Raw genomic sequence first — 13,151 nt, 5'->3', positions numbered from 1 at the left:
TGGTGCTTTTCCTTTTTTTTTTTTTTTTTTTTTAAGGAAAAGTCTGGTGTGTTGGTTCTGAGGAAATTAGCCCCAAGGAATTCATCCTCGTTTTAAACTTAAAAGCGTGCAGGACTTAGAGACACCGATGTAGAGAACAAACGTATGGACACCAAGGGGGGGAGGGGACAGTGGCGGGGGGTGGTGGTGGTGGTGGGACGAACTGGGAGATTGGGATTGACATAATTAGCCCCAAGGAATTCATCCTCGTTTTAAACTTAAAAGCGTGCAGGACTTAGAGACACCGATGTAGAGAACAAACGTATGGACACCAAGGGGGGGAGGGGACAGTGGCGGGGGGTGGTGGTGGTGGTGGGACGAACTGGGAGATTGGGATTGACATATATACACTAATATGTATAAAATAGATAACTAATAAGAACCTGCTGTATAAAAAACAAATCAAATCAAATTCAAAAAAACAAAAAAAGCGTGCAGGACTTGAGTCGTCGGTTGGTGTGCAGGGGAGACATGACTAAAAACCCAGCCCGCAGAACCCCTCTTCAAACCTCGGGTGCGGTCAGGGCACGCGAATCCCCGCAGCGTCCGGTCCTGCGGCCTCTTCCCATTCTCCAGAGAAAGTACGGCCCTGGGGTGCACCCGGGAGCAGAGACGAACCACTGACCTCGCCTCTCAAAACTAGTCCGGACGCTTCATACTTAGGGGCGAAACTGGACAGAGGAAACGGTAAAGCGGTTCTAAATAGAGGACTGGCCTGAACCCAATCCCCTGAAATGGTAATACGGCCGTTATTTAAAAAGTGTAGGTATTTTCTGGTGTTTTCCCATCAAGTACCTGCCTAATTTCTGTATGGCACACGCCAGAAATCAATAGAAGTTAACAAGTCCTCCAAACAGTCCCCATCTCTTTGTTTAATCTCCTTTACAATAAAGCCAAGGGGAGAGAATTAAAAATCTTTGAAGTAGACCAAGGCTCAAAGGAATCAGCCAAGTAGACTTAAAGTAGTCACTTATTTCCCAAAACTGGTTTGTCGGTGAACAATAAAAGGAAGTAAAATTTATGGAGAAATTATACAGTGGATGTGTCACTTAAAATATCGTAACTGTCTCGAGGACAATGCCCCATGCTGAGGATTAATGGTCCCGCCGGACCTTTGATTCACCAGCGCCTTTTCTTCGCCCTTGACAAATTGGATTTTTAGGAATGGGAAGGTCGCCTGGACCATTGTGCGCCAGCCATTCAGAGGCCTCGATTATGCAGGGGGCTGAGGGAACCACTCCATGTGACCCTCTCGGGTGGGACTCTGCAGCTGCTCTGCAGCGCAACTCTCTCACCAAACTCCGCGCCCTTGCGCTAGCGGTGCCAAAAGGCGCCCGCCCAGATTGAAAAGGCTCAGTGCCTGCCCGGCCGCGTCACTCCGAGGGCGGAGAACGCACGTCGGGGCGCGGCTCGCCAGCTAGCGCGCGGCTCAGGCTCTGTCGCTCGCGCCCTGCCGAGGACCCAGTGCGCCCGAGCGCCTGCCTGGCGGCGGCGGCAGCAATGCACGGAGCCGCTCGCGCTCCGGCCACCAGCGTGAGTGCCGATTGCTGCATCCCGGCCGGCCTGCGCCTCGGGCCGGTGCCTGGAACCTTCAGGCTGGGCAAGTACCTGTCAGACCGCAGGGAACCCGGGCCCAAGAAAAAGGTATTAGCCATTCCGACCTCCGCCCCCTGCCGTTCGTTCGCCTCCCCTTATCCCCTCCAGGAAAGGGGTGGACAGGGCTAGGGGAGGAAAGGGGTGACTGAGTCGTTACCTGCCAATTCCGCCAGTTGGGAGGGGACTCCGATCATTTCCCACAAGTCGCACTAGCCGAGAGCTGGACGTGGGCCGGGCTCGGGGAGAGGACGAGGCTGAGAGGGGACAGCCCCCGGTGGGGTGCGTGGGGATCTTTACGTGCCGGGACCACTCGGAACCCCCGATTTCCCCGGAGCCCTGGGGTGTTCTTCGCAGAGGCGCCCCCCTCCTCCCGCCGCATCTCTCCTCTCTTGGCAAATGTGCCCTTTCTCTTTTATACAACTCACAGGCGCTGAGGACTTTTCTTACCTTCTGCCCTTCAATGAGCTAATTTGAGGCTTAAATTTGCCTGCAAATAATTTGATCTCATCGTCTCCGAAAAATTTATCCTTGGGTACTCTCAGTTCCTAGAACCTCCCCAGGTGTTTCCTTCCGCGGGTGTCTGCTTGCGGGTTCGGGGTGAATGGAGAGAGTGTGCGCCAGGTGGTGGCTCTGACGCAGACTCCGAGGACGAGGAGCGCCCACCCGCGAGGGGCACCGGGGCTGAGCGCCCGCAACCGGGCACGGAGGGGCCAGAATCGCAGTTGGGAGGCGTCAGGGCCAACCCGCCCGCTCCGACTTCCCGAACAGCGTCGCGAACCCCGACAAGAGAGAGGTTCTAACAGGCCCCCGCCTGCCCCGAGGCGTCTCAGCGGGCGAAGGTCGGCCAACTACCACCGGGAATGAAGGCAGGAGTCCGGTGGCGTGGGCAGGGGTGACTGGGAAGATAACCCTAGACTACAGCTTTCTTGTAAGGAATTGCTCCGGGCCCGGTCGACGGGACCCGCATCTGGCTCCTCACGCAATCATCCTCTTCCCCAGAGTAGTATAGCCAGGCTCGCCGTGCACCGCTCCTTCTTCTTTAAACGCGCTTTAATTGCTTTTAAATGGCCGGCCAGCGCGCGGCCGCTTTGTTCAGACAGTTTCGCCGCGGGGCTCGCGGGCACCTCCGCGTTTTGGTGCGGCGCCGCCGGAATGCGGAGGCAAGAGAAGAGGCGCGGGACACCCTGCGTTCTGGGACTGACTTAGAAACGCCTCTAGCCTGGTATCGGGGCTGCTCTTAGAACCGCGAGACGGACAGCTGGGGTGGGGGTGGGAGACGTCTTGGCACGAGATGTGCCCAGGCACTCGGGCAGGATGCTTTCACTCCTCGTGCTGTCAAAGTGGGACAAGAGGGGCGGGGTCGGGGGGGGGAACTGTTATACTAGCCAGCCTCCCCTCTTCCCCCCTCCCCCAAGCAAGGGTCCTAAGGACTTAGGACGCTCCTCCCAGCAGCCCACAGCGGTCCGGCCAACATGAGCACAACCGTTTTCCTGAGTCGGCTGGGGGTGGAGGATACACTTGCCCTCTGGGCTGTGGGCCTGGACGTGGCCCGGGGGAGAACGACCAGTGCTTGTGTTGCAGGTACGCATGGTGAGAGGGGAGCTGGTGGACGAGTCGGGGGGCTCCCCCCTGGAGTGGATAGGGTTAATCCGGGCAGCCAGGAACCCCCAGGAACAGACTCTGGAAGCTATTGCAGACTTACCCGGAGGACAGGTACTGCGGGCTTCCCCCCCCCTCCCCACTGCCAATTCTATCTACCAAACTGTCACTGATATTAAGAGCAAAGCACTTTAGCTAGAGGTCTCATTTAAACGTCCCAACAACCCTATAAGGTAGATGCTATTATTTTCCCGGCTTGAAGAACGAGGGAATTGAGGTTCAGAGAGGTCCAATAGTTTTCCCAGCGTCACACAGAGTCAGGGCGCGGAATCGAACCTTGCCTCTCAGTTGTTTTTTGACCGATTACCCAGGAAATGACAGCAAGCTGTCCTGTTCCTTGCGTCCCAGATCTTCTACCGAGCGCTGCGAGACGTCCAGCCAGGGGAGGAGCTGACCGTATGGTACTCCAACTCCTTGGCGCAGTGGTTTGACATCCCCACGATTGCAACTCCGACGCATGACGAGAAAGGTACCGCCTCTGAGAAAGCCTTCGGGTCAGCGCGGGTAGGCGAGAGTCCAGCTCTCCTCCGGTCTTTGGGCCCGTCCCTAGACTAGAAGGGCCTTTTTCCTGCGCTGTGTAAAACTGAATTCATACTCCCTGTCGGAGTGGGCAGAGGCGACGTCATCACTACCTCCTTTAAATCAACAGTAGATGATAAAAAAAAAAAGACCACAATAATCTGGCTCTCGATGGCAGGGAAAAAAATATACTCTTCGTGAATTTCATGCGGGTCATCCTTTCTGATTGCATACACAAAGAGACAGTTATTTACTCACTTAAGAATCAATAAAGATGCTTTAACGTAGTATTAGGGTAACCACCTCATGAGCTCCAAAAAGTGTAACTCAAACCTGGAATGCTTTTGAAGGCGAGGGGCATCGCTTCACTGGTCTGGAGGAAAGTAATGTATTTCTACAGCATTTTAGAAGCATTACGGTACTTACAGCTGGTCAGTTGGCAGGTACTGAGGCCCTTCCATTTAAATGGTATTTATTCATTTCCCTCTCCCTACTTAAATCGAAACTGGGATGTATCCCAGTTTCTTCTCAGATTTATTTGACCCCTTCCAAAGCCAAGAGCGGATTTATGCAAATTAAGGTGCAGTAACTAAAGAGAAAAACATTTTCAAACCTTCCCTAGAACACTGAGGAACACTTCCTGTGGAAAAAGCCTGGGAGGTGCTACAATAGTTAAGATCTTGAGACTCCTTGTTATTGCACAACACTTCCATGACTTTCTTTGTTCTTTGCCAGTTGTTTTTGTTTGTAATTTCTCCTAAAGACACAGTTATGTTTAAAGTCAATATCATGGATGCCGTGAACTATTTTAAGACATTCTCCTGAATTTCCTGCTCAATCTCATTCCTTTAGAAATAGAGTTAAAGTGTGGGACTTAAGAAACAATTAATGAATAAGAGAATGAAGTTAATTCAAAATGATGAATCTCTTCACTTCAGAGTGTCACTGTCTTCTGTAAACTAATTCTACTGATTTTGTGGGTAGATCTGTATGTACAGTATTCATAAAAGTTATCTTAGTTTGTTCCTTGCATCACATTACTTCCTCTTGTCAACTTCTTCCAGTGAAAGGGAAACATGACAAAAGCCCCATAGTAGAAAACTCTCAAATCTGCCACTATAGAACAATTCCAAGGACTCCTGGCCTTTGGGGGCCAGGAATTTTTGCACAGAACACCCTTCTTTAGACACTCTCAAATAGTACAAAAGCAACTTTTTTGAGTGGTGGCCCTCATGTTTTCATTTCAGTGAATAGAGCCTATAAACATCAATATGGTCACAGATATCAAAAGAGACACCATTTTCCTTTTGGGGAATGTGTGGGTTACTTTGAACCCTGACTTCCACAGCTTTGAGGTGCTTGAAATCTTGACCACCTTAGAGTTACATCCGGGAGAGGAGGCAAAATCACTTATGAAGTGTGTTTGGTACTTTTGGCATAGGTTGGATTTCAGAATCCAGAGAACATGTCAGTTCATTAGGATAAACAAAAAAAAAAAAAACAAACACAGTGAAACAGAAAACATACATTTGGTTAAACCTTGAAAAGAGGAAGAAATAAGTAGGGATGGCTGCTATTCTTCCAATATTGACTAACCCCAGTGGGTTTCAATTCCATAGTAAGGTTAACAAAAATACTGACTCTTTGTTTTAGGAACAAAGCTTACTTGGCTTTGCATTGAGCTGAGTCACTCTAGGGCCGCCTCTGAAAATGCCCTCTTTAAAAAGGGGTGATGAGAGGGAGGTTCTGAACTTAGCAGAAAGAAGGTTACTCAAGATATTAAATCAACATACCCACCAGGAGAACTCAGGAAGTCTCTTCTCTCTCTCTTTTTATGAAGATTTATTTTACATGGCTGTTCAATACAACAGAAACATTGAATTGATTTTTATTTAAGTCTTCCATAAGTAATTAGGATAGGGCACATCCTCTTCCCTTTTTCTTTTTCGTTCTGCTCTACCTTGGCTTCAGCTGGAATAATCCGCTCCTTACTTGAACTTCCACCTTAGTTATCTGGGAGGACTACTTGCTTTATACAAATTCAGAAGCAAAATACATGAAGGGAGGAATATCTGAAAATTCCCCCCACTGTTGTTTCTATAGTAATGTTTTAGAAGTTTAAGCTCCTTGTGTGCAAGGAGGAAAAATTTAACTTTCCCATTGCATTTAAAGAAACTGACATTTACTTTGGATACTTCCTTGTGGCTCAACTTCTTTCTCATAGACATCCTTCCCCTCAGTATTATCGATCAACCACAACATTTAAAAAGACACCCAACTGCAAGCTCGCTGTTCTCTGTAGGGATGTAACATGACCTTTTTGAGTGAAAATTAACTTCTACCATGTGACCAAAATCTGTTTCATACATTTGTCTTTTGATTGTGTTCATAGACCCTAGCTAAATTTAAAAACAACTAATGTTAATAATATTAAACACACAAAAGAGGTTTGATGCCAAAAGCATGTATATAGTCCCTGATATAAAATGGTGCACTTATCAAAAGCTGAGTATATTATTCACACACACACACACACACACACACATACATACACCATATATATTTTCCAAGGACTTTACTAAGCTTGGATTTGTGCAGCTATCTAGGAGTTAATTACCAGGTGGAACAACTGACAAGATAATGCAACATCATCCTTCTGTTTTTAGACTATCGGGACATAAGACTTTTTCTTTTCTCCCATCAAATTAAATGGGGTTAAAGAGGAAATAAAGATACAAATAATTTTGAAGAATAGCAAATCATAGTTCCTATGTGGTCCTTCAGTTGGTCACGCTCCAGGAAAACCTCAGGCAAAGTGTTTAAGGCTGGGAGGGGGTGGGGAGTGTGGGTAGAGGACATAAAAGATATTGTTCTATGAAAAGGAATGATTACATATGGCCCATACATACAGGATATTGTCTCGCCTGGTAATGAGGCGCTCACGACCATTAGATTGGCCTTTGTTCAGTTTACCCAAACTCCTTGACATACGCCACCTATTCTGCAAACGCCAACAGATGGGCCCAGGCCCAGCACAGCCCCAAACACTTGATTTAAAGCAACAGCTGCTCTCGGCTCTTCCCTGGCCAGCCTGCCTGAGCGCTGCCCTCCCAAGGAAGATTTGCTCGCATGGCCCGGAGGAAGACTTCGTTGGAAAGGCCCAGGTCACCTCTCTCGGCCCCTGAGTAGTCTCAGAGGATGGAGATGGTGACAAAGTTGGCCATTTGGGGCTTCTCGGAGTCCTCGCTACAATGGGGCTACCGAACTCACTTATTCGCCGGAACCCAAGAATACTCCTGCTTCTCCCCATACCGCTGGTCAAAACCTGGGCTTTGCCTTGGGCGCGCTGGCGCTTTCTCTCTCGCTTCCTTGTTTTTCACCGGGTCGCTTTTTCACTTTTTTCTCGCCCAGGGGAGGAGCGCTACATTTGCTGGTACTGCTGGAGGACGTTTAGATACCCCAACAGCCTTAAGGCGCACCTACGTTTCCACTGTGTGCTCAGCAGCGGCGGGGCCCGCGCCTACCTGCACCACGAGCACACGGCTCGCCAAGGCTCTGCCCCGACCGCGGATGGCCTTCGCCTCTCCCCGAAACCCCCGGCGCCAGACTTCGGTGCGGCCGCCCCGGCGGGCACTCTTCGGGCCCACCCGCAGGTCCCGCCGGCCCTCCAGGCTTGCGGAGCGCGGGAGAGCATCAAGCGCGAGGCCTCCTCCGCGCCCTCGGCCACCTCGCCACCCCTGGCCAAGTGGGGGCCGTCCAAGAAGGGCAAGGAGCAGCCGGAGCGCATCCTGGACATGAGTGGTGCCGCCCGGGGACACGGCCACTTCCTCGGCATCGTGGGCGGTTCCCCAGCGGGGGGCGGCGGCTTGGCTTTCTATCCTGGCGTGCGCTCGGCTTTCAAGCCCGCTGGCTTGGCCAGGGCAGCTGCGGCCGCGCACTGCGACCCCTACCGGGAGGAGGGCGGCGGCAAACCTGGGGCCAGCCTGGCCTTAAGCAGGCTGCTGGGCGGGGGCCGGGCGGGCGGACGCCCGGGAAGCGGGGAGAACCCGGCGGCGGGCGAAGCGGGCCACCACCATCACCACCACGCGCACCATCACCACCACCACCACCCCAAGTGCCTGCTCGCGGGGGACCCGCCGACTCCTCCTGGCCTGCCCTGCTCCGGGGCTCTGCGCGGCTTCCCTTTGCTCCCCGGGCCCCCAGAAGAAGCGTCCGCCTTCAAGCACGTGGAGCGCGCCCCGCCCGCCGCCGCCGCCGAGCTGCCGGGAGCGCGTTACACGCAGTTGCCCCCGGCGTCCGGGCTGCCCCTTGAGCGCTGCGTGCTGCCCGCCCTCGACGCGGGCGGCCTCAAAGGCTACCCGGCTGGCGAGTGCAGCCACCTGCCCGCCGTCATGCCGGCCTTTACCATCTACAACGGGGAGCTACTCTACGGCTCACCGGCCGCCGCCACTTATTACCCGCTCAAACTGCACTTCGGCGGGCTGCTCAAGTATCCGGAGTCCCTCTCTTATTTCAGTGGGCCCGCGGCGGCGGCGACCGATCTGAGCCCGGCCGAGCTGGGCTCCCTGGCTAGCATCGACCGAGAGATCGCCATGCACACGCAGCAACTGTCGGAGATGGCGGCCGGGAAAGGCCGCGGCCGCGTGGACGCGGGAACGTTGCCCGCGGCCGTCGTGGCGGCGGGTGGCGCTGGGGGTTGCGGCAGCGGGGGCGGCGGCGCGGGCAAGCCCAAGACGGGCCACCTGTGCCTCTACTGCGGCAAGCTGTATTCGCGCAAGTACGGGCTCAAGATCCACATGCGGACGCACACGGGCTACAAGCCGCTCAAGTGCAAAGTGTGCCTGCGGCCCTTCGGCGACCCCAGCAATCTCAACAAGCATATCCGGCTGCACGCCGAGGGCAACACGCCCTACCGCTGCGAGTTCTGCGGCAAGGTGCTGGTGCGCCGCCGGGACCTGGAGCGCCACGTCAAGTCCCGCCATCCCGGCCAGAACCTGCTGGCCAAGGCGGCCGACGGCCCGGGCGCGGAGCCTGACTACCCCCTGGAGCCGGGGGAGCCCAAGAGCGACAACGACAGCGACGTGGACGTCTGCTTCACCGACGACCAGAGCGACCCTGAGGCCGGGGGCGGTGGCGAGCGCGACGCGTAACGAGTGTTCCCGGGAAGCGGGGAGTGTGGGGCCGTGGACAGAGAGAAGAGGGGCTTCTGTTCAGGGAGAAGAGCAACTGCTGGTTGTGGGAAGAAGGGCCCAGCGGACAAAACCGGTTTTGTTTTGGTCGGGCGCAGCATTTGGAACGGTGAGAAATCGCTGGTCCGATGCTGAAACTCTGAGCAAAGGTTTCGAGGTGGCTTAAAGAAATCTTGCCTTCCGAGCATACCGAGGGCCGCGGGTCCCAGAGCGCTCCAGGCCCCTGGACTCCGCGGATAGTCTCCGTCACCCCCCAAGACAGGCGGTCTGCTCTCGAGGTTTAGGATCACATTAATGTGAAGCCACAGCGCCCTCGAGGGTGCCGAATTTAACCGCCACGTATTTTTAAATTGTTCTTTTTTGTGGAGAAAATTGTGCCTTTTGAAACGACGTTTTTTGTGTGTATTTTACATTAGCATTTCACTGCATAGGCAAAACAGTAGTCGCAATTCGGTAGATGTGACATCCATAGACTTGTTTGCATTTCATCCGTTTTCGTGTCAAAGACTGCGCCTCGCTGCATTGAAGATATAGTGGTAGCAGGTGTACAAATTGGTCAAGTTGCAATTATTTATAAGAGAATAGTGACAAATGTAAAATATCTAAAGCATGAATCTAAGAGCACGCAATATATAATTTTAAAGTAAATGTCCTATTTGGTAGAGTACAAATGTGACGTATGTTGTTTTATAATGAATGATGTACAGTGGATTCAGTATTTTCGTCTTGGTTCCAGTTTGTGCAATCTTTAATAAAAATAAAGATAAGAATGAGAGGTTGTTCACTTAGCAATTTCAACAGATCTTTTAAAGAAATAGTTTAATTTGAAAACGGTTTTCAAGGAGACTCCATGATACAGTAAATCAGAGGACACTTGAATACTTTGATTATTCATTAAATAAATTTTAAGTACTGTTGTAATAGGAAAATATACAATTTTTAATACGTGCATTTCACAGGCTCCCAGCTAGCAGGCAAAACAATTGTTTTCTGAAACCACTGTTAATCATGCTAAGTGTTTTCATATTTATGGAAAAAAGCTAATGACCTTCAAGGAAAAACACACCCACACACAATATTTCTCATCAAAAAGAACTGTGGAACTGTAGAATCACTATTTCTTGTTACGTACACTTCGACAGAACTTCTCATGGGAAGCAAGAAAAAGGAAACTTGAATAGTGCTTTTATGATTTGTACACGTTAATATTCATTCAACAAATACTAAAGGAAGATCTATTTTGTTGGAGGTCCTGATCTATCTGGTTTATGTAGGTCCCCCGCCTCCTATGTACACCTTTCAACAATCTCCTGCTGTCTGAATGGGTCCCATTTTACAGAAGAGAAAGTATACTCTTCAAGGTCACTACTGGGAGGCCCGTAGTTAGAAGGCAAAGTTAGAATCAGTGACTTTATTTATGGGTATAAAAAATTAATGCTAACTAATGGAAGGATATCACAAAGAATATAATTTTGTGGGCTAAAATTGGAAAACACCTCCTCTACCTCCCATTCCCTCTCCCCACATGCTCTCTGGGGTTTCACTGCAGTTACTAGGAAGAGGAGGACAAGTCACACTCCTCAGCTAAGGGTAGGTACCCTAACAGCCCAGGTCTGCAGCACTCTTCCCAGAGGTTGGTGGGAAGCGTCTAGTGGGTCACCAAAGGGTCTTGGATATGACCCTGATGATTTAACTCAGTTAAAAATGTCCTTTATTTTCTGCATCCTGAGTACTGTGGCAGTCTCCAACCTGCCGTCTTCCATTTGGGAGCACGGCCTCAGTCACTGGGTGGCAGGCAGGGACTTTCTCTAAGTCATCGCAGCAGGAGGCATGGGTGGGAGATGAAGGGCATCTAAGTTCTATGGGCGGTGATCAGCAAAAAAGATTTTTTCTATGGGAAAACTTACGCTGGGAATTATAGACTTTTTAGTGTCAGCTGACCTGAAAATGTTTTGCTTTGTAAAAGAAAGCCCAAAGAGAAACAAAATATATGTGTGGATTAACATTTACATATGGTGACAATGATACTACCATTGATCCTTATGCTATTTGCAGTTCTTTCTTCTCTGCAGAGGAACAAGGTTTAGTGATGGCCTTGCCACACAGAATTGGAAGTGAACCCAAGCATCTGCCAGTTCAGCCTGGGCTCCAGGAGCCTAGGGCTTATCACTGCCTACTTAGTATTATGGTCCTGCCCTTTGAAGCAAAGTTTAAAACCAAATCCACACGTACAGAGAAATATTGGAAAACTTTTCTGAAATCAGATCGTGTAAGTCCTCAAGGAAGGTGAGAAAGGCTGCCCAGATTTGAAACACAGGAAGTTTTAACAGCTATAAAAGTCATGTTTCCTTCTCCCATTTCTCAGCTCAGTACTCAGTCCTATAACTTGTTTTGTGTGAAATAGCCTTTAAAGAAATAAATTAAAAATAGTTTGGAAAGGAAATACATTAAAAATTGATAAATATTTAATAAAACAACTTCAGCCTTCTGTTTTCCCCTTTATAATTGATATCTACTATGTTATTAGAATAAATTCCAATATAAAAATGAAAATTGAATACAGATTTAAAAGGCTCTCAATCATAGATCATTCATAATTCTCCATAGGTTGCCTCAGATAACCTCTATATTTGTCCGCGGGTGTGCACACTATCATACATAATTAATGCAATTATTTATTTTAATGACGAAATCAAATCAGTGATATACAATCAGTAACAATATTACTTATTTTAAGTGGTTCAACTGACAATGTTTCTCAGGTCACTTCCTTCAGTCTCCTATCCCTTTCTCTCCACTCCCAGCCCCTAACCCTCAATCCTTCTCATACTGATATCCGCAGCTAACTGTGAAGGTTACACTAAAGCCACTGGAAGTTCCTGAGATTTTAACTGAATATTTTGTAACAAAAGATTTTTTTTAAAAAAATTATTTTTGACTGCGTTGGGTCTTCGTTGCTGCGCGCGGTGGCTTCTCCTGTTGCGGAGCACCGACTCTAGGCGCGTGGGATTCAGTAGTTGTAGCTCGCGGGCTCTAGAGCGCAGGCTCAGTAGTTATGTGCATGGGCTTAGTTGCTCCATGGCATGTGGGATCTTCCCGGACCAGGGATCGAACCCATGTCTCCTGCATTGGCAGGCGGATTCTTAACCACTGCACCACCAAGGAAGTCCCAAAAGATTTTTTTAAAAATAGGAGAATTCACACCTTTTAGAAGTGAAAGACTCTAGATTGCTTAGGTCTAGTTAATTCAGACATGAAAATGTTTTGCTAACCTGGATAAATCATCCAGACTTGGGTTCTAGGCTTGCCTTCTCCTCTCACTTGCTTGGCATCTTGGGCCAACCTTTCTCAATTTCCTCATCTGTAAAACAGGTTGAAATGAGCCATAAGGTAGTTGTGAAGACTGAATGAGTTAATTCAGTTAAACTCCTTTTAGAATCAAGCCTGACACACAGTGAGCTCTCTAACAGTATTTACAAACCTCTAGCAACTCTTTGTGGTTTTATTGCGAAGACATCAACGAACGATAAGGGGAGATGCTCTTTCATAAGCATTAGCATCTTTTTACAGGGCACTCGCTATCCCCTTGGTTCACTTCTAGCCCTGATAAACTCTCAACAATTTCAGTAAAGGACTTTCACAACTTTGCTAAAGAGAAATTTCTTCAAGGTCCTTATTAATCCATCTTTCCATTTAAAATTCAGACACTGGTTCAAATGGTTCATAGTGGTTACATGAACTGGAAGAAAAATGTTCTTCGTCTGTTGTTACTAATTTTTGAAATGCTTGGCTGTGCTTGCGGTGAGCCATGAGTTTTAGTAGAAGAATGCAAAGGTGAACGTGCGTACATCTTCCCTCCTGAGCGGAGCAGAGAGCGGAGTACAAGGTAGGAGCTGCAATTCCCCAAGGCTCTACTGTGGGGAAAGTTTATTTACTGCCTAGATTGAGAGGGGGCGGGCGACAGCTGGCCTCCAGATTAGAACTGTAGTTCGCGGGAGCTGGAAGAGAGTTTAGTGGTACTGGTTGCGGGGTTCCAGAGCCGAGAGGGCGGTGATTGGCTGCTTCCATTAGTTCGAGCGCTCCCATTGGCTCATCCCTTGAAGCCAGGGCTGCTATTGGTAGCGGGCTGGTCGCGCGCGAAGATCCGGG

The 13,151-nt window shown here is 49.7% G+C and overlaps 1 protein-coding gene across 1 annotated transcript; it reads left to right on the top strand.

Annotated features, from left to right (window-relative positions):
- The first annotated feature begins 1,539 nt into the window (after window positions 1-1,539).
- PRDM13 (PR/SET domain 13) lies at window positions 1,540-8,963 on the top strand. Its single transcript, XM_007101135.2, has 4 exons — window positions 1,540-1,683; window positions 3,217-3,348; window positions 3,643-3,763; window positions 7,225-8,963. Exons 1-4 carry the CDS (start codon window positions 1,540-1,542, stop codon window positions 8,961-8,963), a joined length of 2,136 nt encoding a protein of 711 aa, XP_007101197.2.
- Window positions 8,964-13,151: the final 4,188 nt, after the last annotated feature.

Source organism: Physeter macrocephalus, chromosome 10, assembly GCF_002837175.3.
Source record: "Physeter macrocephalus isolate SW-GA chromosome 10, ASM283717v5, whole genome shotgun sequence".
NCBI classification, from domain to species: Eukaryota; Metazoa; Chordata; class Mammalia; order Artiodactyla; family Physeteridae; genus Physeter; species Physeter macrocephalus.
Note: the sequence above shows the minus strand (reverse complement) of the source record. Positions and strands in the feature narration are given on the sequence as shown.